This window comes from Podarcis gaigeae (genome assembly GCF_964106915.1).
Source record: "Podarcis gaigeae genome assembly, chromosome: 16".
Lineage (NCBI taxonomy): Eukaryota > Metazoa > Chordata > Lepidosauria > Squamata > Lacertidae > Podarcis > Podarcis gaigeae.
This window is the reverse complement of record NC_139693.1, coordinates 37631204-37649364: the sequence shown is the minus strand read 5'-3', so window position 1 is coordinate 37649364 and position 18161 is coordinate 37631204. Positions and strand designations below refer to the sequence as shown.

At 43.8% G+C, this 18161-nt stretch overlaps 1 protein-coding gene across 8 annotated transcripts in view; it reads left to right on the top strand.

The window, feature by feature from the left end:
• The window catches only part of SETD1B (SET domain containing 1B, histone lysine methyltransferase), a 70162-nt gene that overhangs the window by 35280 nt on the left and 16721 nt on the right, over window positions 1-18161 (top strand). For 5 of the 8 annotated variants that reach the window (XM_083716817.1, XM_083716818.1, XM_083716811.1 and 2 more), the window contains 6 exons: window positions 10121-10888; window positions 11893-12066; window positions 12799-12886; window positions 14587-14804; window positions 16319-16460; window positions 17169-17645. In XM_083716817.1, the coding sequence (XP_083572943.1) occupies window positions 10121-10888; window positions 11893-12066; window positions 12799-12886; window positions 14587-14804; window positions 16319-16460; window positions 17169-17645 (1867 nt within the window). The remainder of the gene's footprint in view (window positions 1-10120; window positions 10889-11892; window positions 12067-12798; window positions 12887-14586; window positions 14805-16318; window positions 16461-17168; window positions 17646-18161) is intronic. The other 3 variants (XM_083716812.1, XM_083716814.1, XM_083716816.1) reach the window with 1 other exon arrangement.

Genomic DNA, 18161 nt, shown 5'->3' with positions numbered 1-18161 from the left:
TGATCTGTTGAGCAGATCATAAAAGTGGGTATGACCCTTTAAAAAAAAAGTCATGATTCCATCAGAGGTGAGTCCTTCCTTGTTTATCTGTTTTTACATGGTAGTTCTTGGTACTAGTTGCTCTGTGAACTACATGAGATCTGTACTTCAGAAACTCTCCTGGAATATTACCTTGCTTTGAATTTTGGCAGTGATGGTTATTTTTGCAAGGAATTAGGAAATTAATATGATAGGATATGGGTGGTCAGCCCTTATGCTGGACTGGTGTGGTCCTGTCTCCCTGGTTCAGTAGACCAGAGACAAATGCCCCAAAGTGTGGGAGCCCTTTTGGTCTAAACCAAGTGGCAGGCAGCGTGGTGAGAGTTCAGTGCACCACCTCCTGGATCAGTCAATGTCAAAGCCGTTTGAGCTCCTGTTGGTTTCTTTAGCTGTGAAGCTGTGAACTGCCAGAGTTTTCCCACCCATGGATGCTACTTGCTAGCTCCATAGCCCCGCCTCTTGTCTGAAGGAGCCAATGTACTTTTTATTGGAGTTGCTTATAATGGATTTTAATTATTATTTGAATGTTTCAGATAGCTGTTTTAAACTGTTTGTTTTAAAAAAGAATAAAACAATAAAAACTGCACAATGATTTTTTTTTAACAATCAAGGAATATATAATTGTATGAAATAAATAGTTTTGGAAAAACAGAGTTCAAATAAATAAAAGTAATGCAAAATGATTGGTATTATAACAATTGATATAAAGAATAGCAGACCTCTTGTGTGCAGCAATGCCCTCTATTTATATTCAGACTGTGGATGCCGTTACTTATGTAGCCAAAATAGCACTAGTCACAAACAAGAATGAGGAATCGGCAAATATGGGGGATCACAAGGTGTGCAGAAATACAACAAATTTTTTTGTGGGGGGGGGGCGACCCTAAAAGTTAGGACTGAGCCCGCTCGGTGGCCTCAGAACAATCTGTTGTGGCAAGAAAACAGGGAGAATGGAATGGCGTATCTTGTTGGAGGGCATGGCTGGCTTAGTGGAGCAGGAACATATGGCACTGCAACATTTTGTTGCAAGGTCCACTTTTTCTCTGTCAGCATCTTAACTGTTGTACATATTCAGTACAGGTGCCCTCCTGCCTTACTGGTTAAATACAATTCCTGGTTCTGTAGCAGTTTACAAATAAGGCTGAATTCCATATCACCATTTTTATTCCTGCTCTTCCTTTCAAACATTATACTAATGCAGTTGGCAGGTTCGTATGCATTCTTTCATCCACTTATATCTCTCACTTTGCTTAAAATTATTATTGCCATATATTTGTGTGCATGGACATTGCCACAGTCTATGGGAAAAGTCTGCCACATAGCCAGTGAACTTGCTTCACACATTTTGATGTACTTGGAAGTGCTCCCCATTAAGTTGCATCTATTATTGGAAGGAATTGGTGTAGCTATATTGGATGAAGCTCCCTCTGTGTTCTGCCTCCCTGTTATCCCTTTGCAGTTCCAAATGCATGTGATATTCTCTCTTTGCCTCCTGTTGTTTAGTGTTGTGTCATTACATGCTGTTTAACAGCTGCTGCAATTCTGCTCTGAAATCGGTTGTTTCAGTTCTTTGGTAATAGATTCCTCTTTCTGCATAGACTATCTTTATCTATTAAAGCTTCATGTGTGCTTTTTGAAGTGCCCTTCTCATACAAACTTAATTTCCACAGTGGGATTCTTGCCCACTCCTCCCCCAGTGAAAATTTTACAGGATTGGCTTCAGGCAGTGGGTTGTCTTACGTCCATTCTATTAGCAAGAAGAAGCAAGGCAAGAACATACAAGAATTTGGTGATTAGGAGAGAGATGGGGAGTGTGACCCTGTTCTCCTTGATCTCTTGACTCCTTTCGATACCAGGGTGTCCTTCTGGAGTGACCATGAAAGTTGGTGGAGGGAAGTTGTTCAGCCTTGTGGAGACATCGTTGTAGGGTTTCACTTTTATACTCCGCAGTGTTTAACATCAGCATAAAACTGGCTGGGATCTTCTGTAGATTTGGAGTCATCAGTATGCCAATAAACTGAATCTTAATCCAGATAAGACTTGAGGCACTATTAGTGGATGCTTCCCTGTTCTGGATGGGGTTGCACTTCTCATGAAGGTACAGATGTGCACATTTGGGGTACGTTTGGATTCATGACAGTCCCTGGAGGCCTCTGTGGCTCGGAGTGCCTTTCATCAGTTTTGGCTGGTGGTCCAGCTGTGGTTCTATCTGAAGGGGGATTGTCTAGCTTCTGTTGTCTATGCTCTGGTAACCTCTAGATTGAGACTGTTCGGAAACTGTAACTGGTGCAGAATTCAGTAGCCTGTTTGCTCACTTGGGCAAGACAGCTTGAGCCTATAACACTAATGCTGGCTGGACTGGATTGGTTACCAGTTGGCTCCCAGGCTTCGTTCCAAGTTTGAGCTTTATGCAGCTTCAGGCTCCAATACCTTAAGGACCAACTCGACCCAGACCCAGACCATACAGTTATCTTTATTAGTTCTGTGTTCCCTCTGACAATTGCTTAGAACAATCTGTGGTCCTCCTTCAGCCCCATGCAGCATGGCCAGTGGCTGTAGTCTAGCAACATCAAGGGTGGGGTCAAATATTCCTCTCCCTGGCTTAAAATGTAGCAGCCTGTAACACCTTATGATCCAGTAAGGAGGTATTGTCATAAAATTAAATGATTCAGCTGCTATTTTGCAATAAATGGACCATTGCCCTGCAGGCTCTGGATCTCACCCTGGACACTGCTTGCCCACAGTTCCTGGTGGATTACTCTCAGGCAGCAAGTAATTCATCAGTGTGGTAATATAAAGACAGCCCAAATAACTGCAAGGTCAGCCAGAATGGTCAAGACCTAATCCACAGGCTTTCTGTCCAGCTGGGGGCCACTCTGAGCCCTGAAATGGGTCCCTCGTGTGAGGTGTGCCCAGGGGCGTAGCGTGGGGGTGCAGGGGGGCCAGCTGCACCGGGCGCAACATCTGGGGGGCGCGCGCTCGCACTAGTGGTAGAGACTTGAGTGCTAAAATCCACGGGTTAGGGGCGCAAATTACTTGCCTTGCCCCGGGTGCTGACAACCCACGCTACGCCACTGGGTGTGCCTCTGTCCCGTTGACTTGGCCAAGGATGTCCAATTAATGTGTGAAGATAGATTTGAACCCTGGCCTTCCAAGGCTACATCTGCCTCAGTAGTAATTGCAACACGCTGATCCTTCCCTCCTCTGCTACAATTTAGAGTCATGTTCAGCTTCATCCTCAGTGGATCTCCCATTGGACAGATTAGAGCTGTTCACCCATTGTAAGAGGCCATGTGAGATTGAGAGATTTGCATAGCCAAATACCTTTCCTCTTTCATCTACTTTCTTATGCACTTTCCTAAATTTGACAAATTGCATGCCACACTGATAAAAATCCATTTGAGACATTATGCAGCTTTTGGCTATTAAATGATAGATCTCCACCTGGAATTAGAATCAGGAGCAAAATCCTAGGCATGTCTACTCAGAAGTAAGACCAATTGAATGCAGTGGAACTTGCTCTCATCTTAACCGTGTATAGGATTTTAGTCTACAGCTATCTGAAAACAGTCTGCCTGTAGGTTTGATCATGCTTGTTCATTGTTGCTACAGGATTGGAAAGTGGGAAGAACTTGCTCAGCAATGAAGCTGACAGGAGGATGGCTCTCTTCTATCATATTAACTGTAGAAAGTGTAGAAAACCAGTTGTGGTTGTAGGCAAGAGTACCTCTTTCACTCTCAGGTGCCAGATTAGACTTTGAGGCTTTCAAAGTTTGCATATTACACAAAGTCTTCTTACCGTACCTTCTTAGAAAGCAGCAGTGTTGGCTACATATCATTTCTGCCTTTTCTAAAAAATTTATTCTAAGAAAGTTTGAGGGTAGTGATCCCTGGAATTGTTCTTGCTGTGGTTCATTTGGTTAAATTATTCATTTTGTTCATTTGGTTAAATTAGTTGTTTTGGATGTATGTATTCATTTTATAAATAATATTAAGCATATGTTGAGAAATTAATTTGTCACAAATACATTGACCATCCTATTCATCTACTTTCAGCCCAGATTATTATGAATCCAGATAGCAGAGCTTTTGAATGTGATCTCAAGGTCACCCCTGGAGTACAAGTTCCATGGAAATCAATAAAACTTGCTTCCATGTAGAAGTGTCAAGGAATCTTATTTTGCTGGGTGTGGGGGCTCAGTTTCTAACAAGAGAAGGTCTGACACCACTGTGGCTCACACCTCATTGGAAACTGCATCCTCTGACCTTGACATCCTTATATCTGGTGCATGATGGGCCACAATGTGGTAGTGAGAGAACCACACTCTGTACATGTTTAGGAGCATACTTGTTTTTATTATGACATCATTCTGAGTCTGCGCCTTATAATGCAGAATAGGTTCCAAACCTAAAGTCTGTTTGGATTTTTTGCAAACCTAGTAAGAGGAAACTGGTTTTATGGCTAAGTGGAGTGTTCTTTTATACGATCTGCAGAGAAACCAGAGTATGTGAAGCGGAGTGTTCTTTTCACTTGAGTACCCATGGCTTAAAATGAAGCAACAACGAAGGAATAGTTATTATTATCATTGTGGTGGGGGATTTTTTTAGCGGGGGCAAATATTACCAAGGCTCCACTCCTCCAGCATCTGAACAGGGATATGGTATTAAAGTTGCAGGCTTCCTCTTTTCCAGTCACCCGGTTCCAAATTAGGAAAACATGGGGTGGCAGGAGACCAAATGCTAAATATTGCCTTGCCCCATACTATGTTAATGGCATGGCAGTTTTTTTGCAGAGAAGCGCAGTTATTGCCCAGCTCTCATGGCTCAATAGAGCAGCAATGCTGAGAGGCTATTGTGGTTGAGAATTTGATATACTTCTTCGTCTGAAGGGGGTTCATCCTAAGTGTCTTGTTATCGTGGTGTTGCAGACTTCACAATCTGAGTCGCAAATCATCTTGTAAATGTGCAAGCCTTCATGGCTGGTCTTCTTGCTATCCTTTTCCAGAACTTAATGAAATGCTGTCTGCTTTTCCTGGCACCCACAAAGTTGCTGAGCTTTTTAAAGGAAACCACCAGAATTGTTCGTTGCCATACACCCAGGTTTTCCATGACATTTTGTCACTCGGCCCCTCCCCCCATTTTTACACCTGAAAACCAGAACATGTCGGGAATTTTCCTGATGAATGGCAAGCCTATGTCTGGTGGAAGTTGTTCTGCAAATGAGAGGGCTCATTTTAAAATTCTGCCCTTTTGACTTGGAGCCTGTTGGATCCCTTTCAGAAGCAATGGGAGGGTCTGTGTATGCTTTGTCTCAGTTTCTTAAAAAGAAATGTTGCAACCCCTAGAAGGTTTTTAAAAATCAAAAACGGATTTGAGGAAGAGCAAACCAACAGAGGTGCTGAGTACCTCTGAAGACCAGTTGCTGAGAGACAAGCAGCTGGGGGGGTTGCCTTCCTTCCCTGGAGGGGGGGGCAGGAATGTGACAGAGCCATCTTTGTTAAACAAGGTCTGCCCCAGCAAGGCAATTCTGGTGCTTTTGCATTTCCTTTGGTTAGCTGCTCTGAATGCCCCATTCGTGCTCTTTATGTGCAGTCGCTGGGTATCCACGTAGCATTGTCAAGGTGCCAGTTAATTCTGTTACGTTAGAGCAAAGGAGGATGGCCCTTGGCCAAAATTAGAGCACCTCCCTCTTCTTTATCCCTCAAGAAGGGCTTTGTCATCCCCAGGAGTGTAGATATCTCCTCTCCAGAACAACAGGTGTAAGAAGGGCAAGGACCACAAGCCAGAGTCTTAAAAGTCTGTCTCTTTCTTGAGCCTCTGGTGCAAAACAAAGTTGTTGTTTACGAACAAGGGGCATTTTGCATCCCTTGGAAATTCCCTCTTTTGAGAGAGGAGAGTGGCTTTGCTCTCTCTGCAAGTTCCCCGCTGTGATCAACTGATTCTCTCCCTGCTCCCCGCCCCACCGGCCCCAATTTCTCACCTGCCCCTTTTACCAATTTCTTTTGGTAAGAGGCAATAACTAATTAGGAAGCTGCACCTGAGCCTGCCACATTGTGCGGCAAAAACACCAGCACGGTGGCATTTCTTTACAAGCCAGTAGTCTTGGGAGTGTGTTGCAGTTTTCAGGGGAATATCTCCCTCCACCCCTTTGCGTCTGGAAAGCTCAGTTTAAATTTCCTCTCGTGAGAGTTTAATAAAGCACTGTAAACGAGGCCTTTTGTTGTTCAGTTTTCTTTCCTTCCAGCAAGGTGTAGTATTGTATTTTAACAAGCATTTGGATTGGGGTGCAGCAGCAGCAGCAGCAGCAGCCCAGCCCTGTAGGTAGATGGCAGGTGGCAGTTGCAAACCATTTGCTTTGGCTCAAGAGGGCCGGTGTACTTCAGAGCACTGGTGAAAACAACCCTAGATGGAGGGGAAACACTGTCTGGCTGCATCTTGGAGAATAAACAGCAGATATGCGATGCAACATCTACTCTGGAAGGAGCTGCTGGTCTTCTTTGTTTTCTTGCTGCATGGTTCAAATTGGTGGTGGTTGTTGTTTAGTCGTTTAGTCGTGTCCGACTCTTCGTGACCCCATGGACCAGAGCACGCCAGGCACTTCTGTCTTCCACTGCCTCCCGCAGTTTAGTCAAACTCATGTTGGTAACTTCTTTAACACTGTCCAACCATCTCGTCCTCTGCCGTCCCCTTCTCCTTATTCCCTCAGTCTTTCACAGCATCAGGTCTTTTCCAGGGAGTCTTCTCTTCTCATGAGGTGGCCAAAGTATTGGAGCCTCAGCTTCAGGATTTGTCCTTCCAGTGAGCACTCAGGGCTGATTTCCTTCAGAATGGATAGGTTTGATCTTCTTGCAGTCCATGGGACTCTCAAGAGTCTCCTCCAGCACCATAATTCACCAATAGGTACTATGCCAAAATATATTTGATATCTGGATAATGTAATGCAGGCTTCCCCAACCTGGCACCATCCACATGTTTGGGACTACAACTCTCATGAGGCTCGGGCAGCATGGCCCAGTGGGCAGGGATGGTGGGAGCTGTGGTGTAACTGGAAGGCATCAGCTTGGGGAAGCTGCAGAGAGACTTGTTAGACTTTGAGGGAGGCCTGCATTCTGGCCTCCCACCTTGTACTGAAGCTCACTGGATGCCTGTGGACATGGATTGATGGATTGCATTTATAGCTCACCTTTCCCCAAGGAGCTCAATGTGGTCACATGGTTCTCCCCCTCCTCATTTAATCCCCACAACAATCCTGTGGGGTAAGTTAGGATGAGAGGCAGGGACTGGCCAGAGGCCACCCAGTGAGTTATGACTGAGTGGGGATTTGAACCCTGGTCTCCCAGGTCCTAGTCCAGCACTCTGTTATGCTCTACTACAGGGGCCTTTCTGCAGGGGCAAAACTAGGCACATACACTATGTAAAATAATGAAAAATTTACTATCGCCCCTTCTCTCTTCCCCACCTCTCTTCTCCCCCTAAACTCATGCTGTCATTAACATTAGTGTCTCACGTTGAATGTAACATCCATTAAAAGGACTTGATGAACTGAAAGTTTAATCTTCAGTTAAAACAATTTTAAAAAGCTAAGCCATAGCATTTTACTTCTACATTCGCTCTCTCCCTAGACCCTGTTTTTCTTCCTCCCTGGCTACACCCTGCTTTTTGCATTTGTTCTTTCTTACTCTCCATGATTTCTCTTGTCTTGAACAAGTTTTTTATCCTTCTGAATTTTATTTTAATTGAACTCTGCTTAATTGACAGCCTCCTCCTTCCAGCTGGCTTTCTTTTGATTTTTGGTATATTTCCCCACTCCTGTTTCCTCTCCCATTTCCCCATCATATTTCTAACATATTGCTTAAAATAAATTTTGGATTGCAAAACTTGTCCCCTCTATGCATGCAGGTCATTTGCCAGCCATGAAGCTGTTGGAGGCAGAAGGGGCTTTTGCAATGTTGCCTCTGCATATACTTCATAAGGTTTTGGTGGTAGCTTTTAATTCACCCAACTTCCCTTCAACCCATCTGTGATTCCTATTTCCTAAATCCGAATACAAATGGCAAATATGCCTATATATTTAAATATTGGTTAAAATATTTCCTGTGCACTTCCCATGCCCCAAGGTACTCTGAGCTGCCGACAGAGCTGGGGTGGACTTTGGCTGCCATGCGTTATATGGGAAAGGTTGCATTCTCATAGACCAAGGCCAGCAGTTTTACACTGGTCTTCACCTGGTACATTATGATCTTGCCAAAAAAAGACACAACTTTTTGTGAGGGAGAGGGAGAGGCAAAGATGAACCAATCTAGAGTATAGCATAAGTAAAATAAGTCAGGAAGGTGTGCCTTTTGCCTGTTTATTGACCCACACTCTGTGTATCAGAGCATGTTATCCAGGCTTTTTCTTTTCCTATATTCAAGTTATCCTCAAGTTCCACTTTCCAGCAGAGATGAACGGAGCCTTTCTTCCCACCCAGGGCCATCCCTGGAGGGGGCAATTAGGGATGATTGCTCCAGGCCCTATATTCACAGAATCATAGAGTTGGAAGGGATGCTGACAGTCATTTAGCCCAACCCGCTGGATTTCAGGAATCTCGGCTGAAGCATCTATGACAGTTGGCCATCCAACCTCTGCTTTAAAACCTCCACCACCTCCCGAGGAAGTCTGTTCCTGTTGATGAGCTCTACCTATCAAAGTTCTTCCTGGTGTTGAGTTGGGATCTCCTTTCCTGTAACTTAAAGCCGTTGGTTTGGGTCCTACCATCCCACTCTCTCCTGGCACTGAGAGCCATGACTAGTGGCCCTGCCGTTTTCTGTTCAACCAAGAGACTTTCCACCTCCTCTTGCTAGAGCAAGGCAGGGAGGGTGGAAGCAGAGGAACTCACCGGTTGAAATGTGTGAGAGAGACTGTTGCTGCTAAATTGGTGGCAGAAAGTAAGCCAAGAAGGAGGGGGTGGCACTACTATCATTGCCATGAAAAGCAAGAGAGGCAGTGGGGCTCTGTGCGCCATGTGCATGCTCCAGGGACAGGCCCATTCTAGTAGTGTTTGCAGCATGTTCACTAAAGGGTTTGTTGAACTGAGCAACAAACACGCACAACCCACCTTTTTTTGCAAATGTGCCTTTTCTCCTCTCTTACTGCTATTTTATCATTTTAATCTTCAAGCTGATATGCCAACTTCATTGCACTTTGCTCTGACATGATAGACCAGGCATGGCCAAACTTGGCCCTCCAGATCTTTTGGGGCTACAGTTCCCATCATCCCTGACCACTGGTCCTGTTAGCTAGGGAGGATGGGAGTTGTAGTCACAAAACATCTGGAGGGCCAAGTTTGGCCATGCCTGTGATAGACTACTGCTGCAAGAAACAGCAAAGGGTGGTTTCTCCATTTTTGCGGGGGACAAACTGAGCATCTCTTAACCTGAACTTGTTAGGTAGCATTGGGCAAAATCTTGGGACTTCTCCATCCAAGATGAAACTTCCATTGACAGCTGTGTGTGGCTTCTTTCCATATTCAGTTTTATACTCTCTCACTTTCCTACGACTCCTGAGTTCTTCCTAAGCAGAATCAAGAATAGGTAAGGGTTACAGGAGAGTTTCTTGTGATTATATGCTGTCTTTTGCTGATTTAAATCCATGTTCTTTTTCATTTAGCCACAGGCTGGTAAAGAGCACATTTCTTTCTGTAAACTTTGCTTTTTGGAAGCAACTGCCCTCTGGTGGTAGTAAATTGATCAGCGGATACTTGATGAAAACCTGATTAGATTTCTGGAATACTTTTAGTGCTACATTTTGAACTGGGGGTGCTCATAGTTAGGGGGAAAGGTCCAAATAGTATTAAGATGGCCTTGTGGTAAAGTTCTTCAGGTTTTAATATACAAATAGCCCTGACAGTTTGAGCACCTCATAGGATGTGATTTTACATGTTTTGTTGAACTGAATGTCTCCCAAGAAAATACTAAGTTGTCTTGGATGCACATGACTTGAGGAGACAAAGTTACTCCCCCTCCCCAATTTTTATTTACTTGTCTTGCCAATGGGAATGTAATTCTAGATTAAGCAGAATATGTTTCTCTTTTCCTCACAGTGTCATCAGTCTTCAGGGGAAGACATGGAGATCTCCGATGATGAAATGAACCAATCTCCAAGCACAGAATGTGCCAAAAACATTGTGGTGAATACTTCTGTTGGCAACTCAGCTGTGATGGCTCCTTCAATTCCTATGCCTCCCCATGGTTTTCCTCCCCTGCCTCCCCCACCCCCACCCCAGCCGGTCTTCCCAATGCCCCCTCCTCCGCCTCTCCCTCCTCCGCCTCCCCCAACTCACCCCGCAGTCACTGTCCCGCCTCCCCCCCTCCCAGCGCCTCCTGGGGTTCCACCCCCTCATATCTTGCCTCCGCTTCCTCCGTTCCATCCTGGGATGTTTCCCCTCATGCAAGTAGATATGATCAGTGTCTTGGGCAACCAATGGGGAGGCATGTCAATGTCTTTTCAAATGCAAACCCAAATGCTGAGCCGCTTGATGCAAGGGCAGAACACTTACCAGTACCCCCCGTTCATGGGGAACCGGATGCAGTTTGTCAACCTTCCTCCCTACCGACACTTTTCCATGGGAGCAGCTATCAACCGCGGACAGCAGTGGCCCCCTTTGCCCAAGTTTGACCCCTCGGTTCCTCCTCCGGGTTACCAGCCCAAGAAGGAAGATCCGCATAAGGCCACTGTGGATGGTGTCCTCTTGGTGATTGTGAAGGAACTTAAAGCAATAATGAAGAGGGATTTAAACCGGAAGATGGTGGAGGTGGTGGCCTTCAGGGCATTTGATGACTGGTGGGACAAGAAAGAGCGTCTGGCAAAGGTAACCATCAAATTTCACCCCTCTTTTCCAATGGTTTTTCAATGACAGACAGTTTGCACCACCTGCCTCTTTGCATCTTTCTGTGTTTCCCCCAGTTCAGGCTTGGACATACATAAAACAAGTAACATGACAGGTGTATGGCAAGGCATACACCTGTCATAATAAAGATTAGTGCATGTATGCATGTATAAGAGCACAGGTCTGATTCCTATAACTCAAGGTTATTGCTGTTGTTGTTTTAAAGGGATCTCTAGTGTAGGGGGGGTGTGAAAGTCTTTTATCTGAAACCCTAGACTAGAGAGTCAGCTGTGTTTAGAGTAGGCAGTATGGAGCTAGATGCATGACTCCATTTGAGGCAGCTCTGTGTATGTTTGTGTGTGATTTCTGTGTGACTTCAGACATGGCTTAGAGCAGGCATAGGCAATATCGGCCCTCCAGATGTTTTGAGACTACAATTCCCACTGGTCCTGTTAGCTAGGGATGATGGGAGCTGTAGTCCCAAAACATCTGGAGGGCCGAGTTTGCCTGTGCCTGGCTTAGAGTATGTCCATGTCTTTACAAATGGCAAAAGTGTACTTAGCACTGCCTGACCTTCGCAAATTCCTAAAACCCATAGTGGATATTAGGCTACAGCCTACATGAGAAAACCTACATGGTTTTTGCACCACAAAAGGATCATGCCAAATTAAGGTTGTTTTCTGCCAGGCAAGGTGGAGAGTTTGCGGTTTAATCAATGGACACTCTGCAGTAGGGAAAGTAGGCACATCCTTCTGATGTTTTTGACGTTCCCTAGAATTTGTTCAGGCTGAACTTTTCCAATGGAAGTCAAGCAGAGATGTTCCATAAGTGCTATTGATGGATTTGAGCACCTTAAGTCTGTACTTGTTCAGGGAAATTAGAGCTTTTGTATGAGTAGATGCTACTGCTTTGTTCAAGCACCCAATTTTTAGGGTTTGCACCAGTGTGTCAGTGTCCTCTTTTTTAATTCTGTTTGTCTTGCATAGGCATCACTTACTCCAGTAAAATCTGGAGAACATAAAGATGAGGAGAAGCCAAAACCAAAGGACCGCATCACATCTTGTCTTCTGGAGAACTGGAACAAAGGAGAAGGTCTGGGTTACGAGGGGATTGGCTTGGGCATTGGGTTACGCGGGGCCATCCGGTTGCCATCTTTCAAGGTAAGAGCAGTCTTCAATATCTAGTTATTCATAATATGAACCCTGCTTTCCTATAGTACTGTAAATAATGTTAAAATTGAGTCACAGTTTTAATGTCTCAGCTGTTGCACACTTTTTGCCCAATAAACTGCCTGTACTTTTAGCTCTCTAACCTTACAGAAATTATTAATAACCCAGTATTGGCTCTTCACACCACCACCAATGCTATTACTGGCTGATTTATGGTGGTGCAGAAGGATTAACAGTTGCCTCTATCCCCATGTGAGTTTTAGAGATCACACTGGAAGACTTGAAGGATGGGGAAAAGTTAGGGGGGAGAGTGTTGTTTAGAGAAAGCATGCAAACATGGAGAGTGCTTGGAGATCTGTAAGGAAGAACATCACCTTTATTTTATCATACATCAGAAATCCTTTAACAGATTTAATAAAAGAGGTGATAAGACTGTAAGGTTTCCGTCTTATTCCAGCTTTCCTAATTCACATGTTTGCCCTTCTGTGTATTTAGATGATTGAACTGGGTTCAATGGCAGTGCCTCTTGATTTTCACACTGGTCTAATTGTTCTGTTGCCCTTTAAATTACAAACTGAAGTCAAAATGTTTTCAGAAAAATAAAAAGGAAAGCAAACGTAGGCACTCCCATGTAGTCATTTTTGGGGAGTAAGGTTCTTGTATGCTATGAAGTGGGAGCACAAGTACATCTCCCAAAATTGGTTAATTCTTTCCTTTCTGCAGGTGAAGAGAAAGGAGCCACCTGAAGCTGCCTCAGCTGGAGACCAGAAGAGAATCCGTCCCTCTACTTCAGTAGATGATGAAGATGAAGGTTTGTGAAGCCATATTTTCCTCCAAAACACAGTAAGGGTTTCACACTGCTGAATCCTCTAATCTTCACGCTGGTGATTTGTCTCTCAATCTGGACACTCTATGCAAAACTAAGAGTTCCCCATTCTCTTTGTTCTAATTTTTGCAATTTAATGTCATATTTGGGACCAATCTGTAACACAGATAAGACTCCGTGTTCAGTGTTGCAGTTAAGATGGGCACTGTTCCATTAAGTAATGTCTAAAATCATGGTAAAAATATTTTTGTATCATGGAAAGAACAAGCTGTTCAGTGTTATAACTGGTTTAATGCTATTTCAGTATGAAATGAAAGACACACACCCCACAGTTCTTGTTATTTGTCATTAAATGTTTTGCCCTCCCAGAGCTCTTTGGAGAAGGCTAATAATAATAATAATAATAATAATAATAATAATAATAAATTAGTAGTCATATAATTAATTATATGACTAATATAATTAATTAAGTAGTAGTCATCTTGACATAGTGCACTTCATTAATCTGAGCACCCACAGTTGTTCAGTATTCATGCACCAATTTCTTGCCAGCTTTGGAAGCACATAGCCTGACTGGAATTCAGTATCCTAACTAGGAAGAGAAACTGGGAGTTCCTTCCTTTGCTGTGCATTTAAGCCCTATTGACCGGGATAAAGTTTTGGTGTACTTCCTAGATTGCATACCATCTTCTTGAAAGATTTAAGGAAGCCAGATTGCAGCTAACAAGCAAGGCCCACTCTCAACCTCTTTTTCCTAAACTCATAGGGTGCAACCAGCCAAGTTAAGCTTTGCAGTCCCATGGACCTTGGTGGCAGCAATAAGCACAGGCTTACTTGCCCCTAGATGTAATCAGTGGTTAATTTTTAGCACTTTTCACATGGACTGGATCGTGCCACTAATGCACTGAAAACATTTTATCATTTTGAATGCATTGGATTAAAAGCTCTGAGGTTCCCAAACATTCAGGTGATTTTTGAGGGATGGACATTTCTTCCCCTATTTTTCAATGTGTCAGAAATGGTGCCTTGAAAAATAAATCCTTGCATAGGGTGCATGTCCAGAGATACAGATCCCATGTGCACAGAAGAACCAAATCTTTCCATCCACCACAGGCATTCTCTTCCTTCAGATCCATCCCTCAAAAACCACCTTTTCTGTGAAGCCTTTGGAGTGAGTCCCTTTATCCTCCTATAACTAACCTTCACGGGATTTAACCGGACCCTAAGACTCCTAAGGAAAGGCCAAAATGCTAGACTTGAGGACACTGCTGTAGTGACAGCAAAGCCTCCTTCCATGGTTGCCTTCTTTCTTCTAGAGAGAGAACTCAGATGTGGGGTACAATGTGGCATTCAGCTGCTCCTTTCCCACCTAAACCCAGGGCCCATCATAATGACTCCCACTTCTCTGGTGTGTTATATACATGGGAGATAGAATAACGCCAAGTATGTAGTTTCTCCTAACATGTAACATATTTTCAAGGTGACACAAGTATCGAGCACATTTCCTTAGCTGCATTTTCTTTCCTCTTAAAATCTATTTATTTCACAAATGAGCAAGCGAAAGAAAACACTTTTTAAAAACCCACCTACTTTCAGTTTTCTAAGGCAGGAATCCATTTTTGTCACTTTGGGAATGTCATGGCTGGCTGCTGCTTCACCTTTTTCATGCATTTTCACACTCCCAGAATCAGAACGAGATCGAGACCTGCCGGATGCAGCCTCAGACATCTCTAAGAAAGATGGTGAAGTGGTCGGCCTCAGGAGGAGACCCGGAAGGCCGCTGGAACTAGACAGTGAAGGAGAAGAGGAGGATTCAGGCAAGGAGGAGGAATCGTCTTCTGAAAAGGAGGCCGAGCAGGAGGAAGAGGAAGGGGAAGGGGTGATGAAATCCGTTTCTGACAAGGTAGGTCCCACAACCAACCTGGGCTTTTTTCTCTTGGCTGTGTATATATGAGTGAAAGCCAGCACCTCCCTCTTATAGTAATAATAATAATATTATAATAATTTATTATTTATACCCCGCCCATGTGGCTGGGCTTCTCCAGCCACTCTAGGCAGCTTCCAAAAAAATATTAAAATACAGTAATGCACCAAACATTAAAAGCTTCCCTAAACAGGGCTGCCTTCAGATGTCTTCTAAAAGTCTGGTAGTTGTTCTTCTCTTTGACATCTGGTGGGAGGGTGTTCCACAGGGTGGGCGCCACTACCAAGAAGGCCCTCTGCCTGGTTCCCTGTAACTTGGCTTCTTGCAGCGAGGGAGCCACCAGAAGGCCCTCAGAGCTGGATCTCAGTGTCCAGGCAGAACAATGGGGGTGGAGACGCTCCTTCAGATATACTGGACCGAGGCCGTTTAGGGCTTTAAAGGTCAGCACCAACACTTTGAATTGTGCACAGAAACGTACTGGGAGCCAATGTAGGTCTTTTATGTGGTCTCGGCAGCTGCTCCCAGTCACCAGTCTAGCTGCCGCATTCTGGATTAGTTGTAGTTTCCAGGTCACCTTCAAAGATAGCCCCACTGGGGCTAAGTTGCTAAGTCAAAGGGAAAGATGAGTTTTGTGGCAGGCTGCTCCCCCCAGCCACAAAATTTTCTTTCTTCCTTGCTTACATTCTAGATATTGCTTGGAATCAGGGCTGAGTTAAGACCTTTAGAGGCCCTAAGCACTTAAAAGTTTCTGGTGCCCCCATACATTTCTAATTCAAAATATAAACAATAATAAACGGTAAAATAAATTTTTATTTTTCAGAATGGAACCAAAACCTGCATTAAGATGGAAAAGAATGTTTATTTTTGTATACTTTCACTTTATATTTGAAACATTTTCTCCTGCTTTTACTAATGTCAAAGTCTTTGATCAGATCCTAAAAACTAATCTTATGTAACACATCTGCTTCTATGCTTAGTAAAGATAAGGCATCCAGCCTGTCTTGTTGCATAGTTGTTCTGTTGGGATTTTTAATACACTTCAGTTGAGAAAATTGATGCTCAGCAGAGCAGTTTGTGACCATTAATGTTAAAAATCTGGCAGTGGAAAATCCCTGTGGTGCCGCCTTCCCTTGATGCCCTAAGCATGTACTTATTTCACTTAACGGTTAATCCAGCCCTGTTTGGGATATCCCTTTGTGTAGCTACAATTGATTAGATATGTTCATATGTGTTGCTTTTCTGAGTTTTGAAATATTTCTGTAGCTTATTTCCCCCCTTAAAAAAACTTTAAATGTGTCTTCCATTCTATAAAAAAGTGTCATATTGCATGTCCTGAGTCCACCAGCCTATCTTTTTATCTAGACATTATACCAGATGTGCCACAATGGCACGACCTCTTTCTTATGTAATAATATAAGCCCTCGGTCAACGTACTCCCCCACCTGCAAAAAAATGAGTGTTTGTTGCACTTTTAAAATGCCTTCTCTCTCAAGGAACAGGAGGAAGACCTCAATGAAGAGGAAGGGGAGGAAGAAGAAGATGATGATGATGATGATGACGACGACGACGATGATGATGAAGAAGAGGTTGAAGCAGAAACAAGTGGAAAGGAAGAGGAACAAGATTCTGAAGAAGGTATGATGTCTTGCTAGCTCTAAGTAAATAAGATCTTGATGTTTTGACTAGCTGACTAGATGAGGCATTGTCCAGATCTCCAGGTAATATTTAACTGGTGCTCATTAGAACAAAAGCTCAGCAGGACCTCCAGCAGTGTGTGAGGCAAGCTCCGTTTCATGAGCTATGCTGAAAGGAATTGAAGATAAAGCAGCAAGTATTGTCATATAATAGTATAATTTAACAGGCACTCAAGTTTAGAATGCCATATGCAGTTCTAGGTGTCCCACCTAAAAGTAAGAATGAAATGCAGAACATGAAATACTCACTTAAAGCAACTGAAATTAAAAGTGGGGAGGTTAACATTGTCTTACAAAGAGATGTACAAGAAGTTAGGGCTGTTAATATGAGATAAAAAATTACTAAGGGCAGGTAAAATTCTGTATGGTGAGAAGACAGCTTCTCTTTTACTTCTACATTAAAAAACCCCTTGAACCTTCTACTGTCCAGGTAAACTATGGTACATTCAGGATAAAAAGTGTTTTCACACAGCGCATTGCTTTGGGCCATTTCAATGGCTACCAGAACAGATGGTTTTATAAAGACTTAGGGAGCTCTCTAGCATGGATATGTGACAGGGAGGGAGAGAAAAAACAAGCAAATGGAAATCTTATGCTTCTAATTAATTTCTCTTGCCTGTCCTGACCAAATGTGTTTTTTGTGTTCCAGCAGAAGATGTAGGAAGTCCTGCCTCCTCTGGAGCAGAGATTGAGTCTTCTGATGAAAGTGAGGAATCCTCAGAATTTGGGACGAGCTCTGATTCTGATGAAGACGAGGAGGAGGAAGAGGAAGGGGAAGAGGAAGAGGACTATGAGGAGCAGGTGGAAGATGAAGAAAGAGTGTCTCTGCAGCAAGAAACAGAAGCCCCGCCTACCCAGCTGGCCCCTGAGTCTCTCACTCAAGAGGCTGAAGACGATGATCAGAAGGAGACCATCCTGGAATTGTTTCCAGTGGACGATTACATTGAAGGGACTCCTCTAGTTCTTCCGGAGCCTTTGATGCCAGAAGGAGAGGAGCAGAAGGAAGAGGTCAAGCATGCAGAGGAGGAAAGTGGGGAACTGCTCCAGCAGTCTGTGGCTGAAGTGCTGGTGGTGATTGAGAGAGCCCAGGAGGAGAAGCTACAGTTGTCACCAGTGTGTGTGCCAGGTGAGGGGCAATTTTGACCGTTTTGCAAAAGACCTGTGAATCACAGAACAGCTGAACGTGTAGCTCATTCTGAAATAAAGTTTGGGCACATGTGCTGATGTAGGAGTGGCTTGTGGGATTTAAGGCTGAACAGGATCACATCAGAAGCAGCCTTAATGTGTCTTGTGCTGGTTTCAAATTCTGTCTAGTTCAACAGCATCTTGGTTTAAAGGCCTCTCTTAGCCTTGCTCTTAGGATTTCTTGTTCAAGTTCCTGATCTGAATATGAGTGGCTGCTTTTCAATCTCCATGTTTAGTTTTAAGCAAGGCTGGGCAATATCTGGTTTTCAGCATTGTGATATATCAGCAACTAAATACTGTGATATGCTGATATCTCATGATGTCTGACTCTGGAATGTATCTTAGCTACTTCTTCCTACCCACCTTACGGGAAGTAGAAGCAGCTGAGATACATTGCCCAGCCCTACCAAACCCTGATACTGCTCTGGTTTGCATGAGCTGGGGAAAGCAGGAAGCC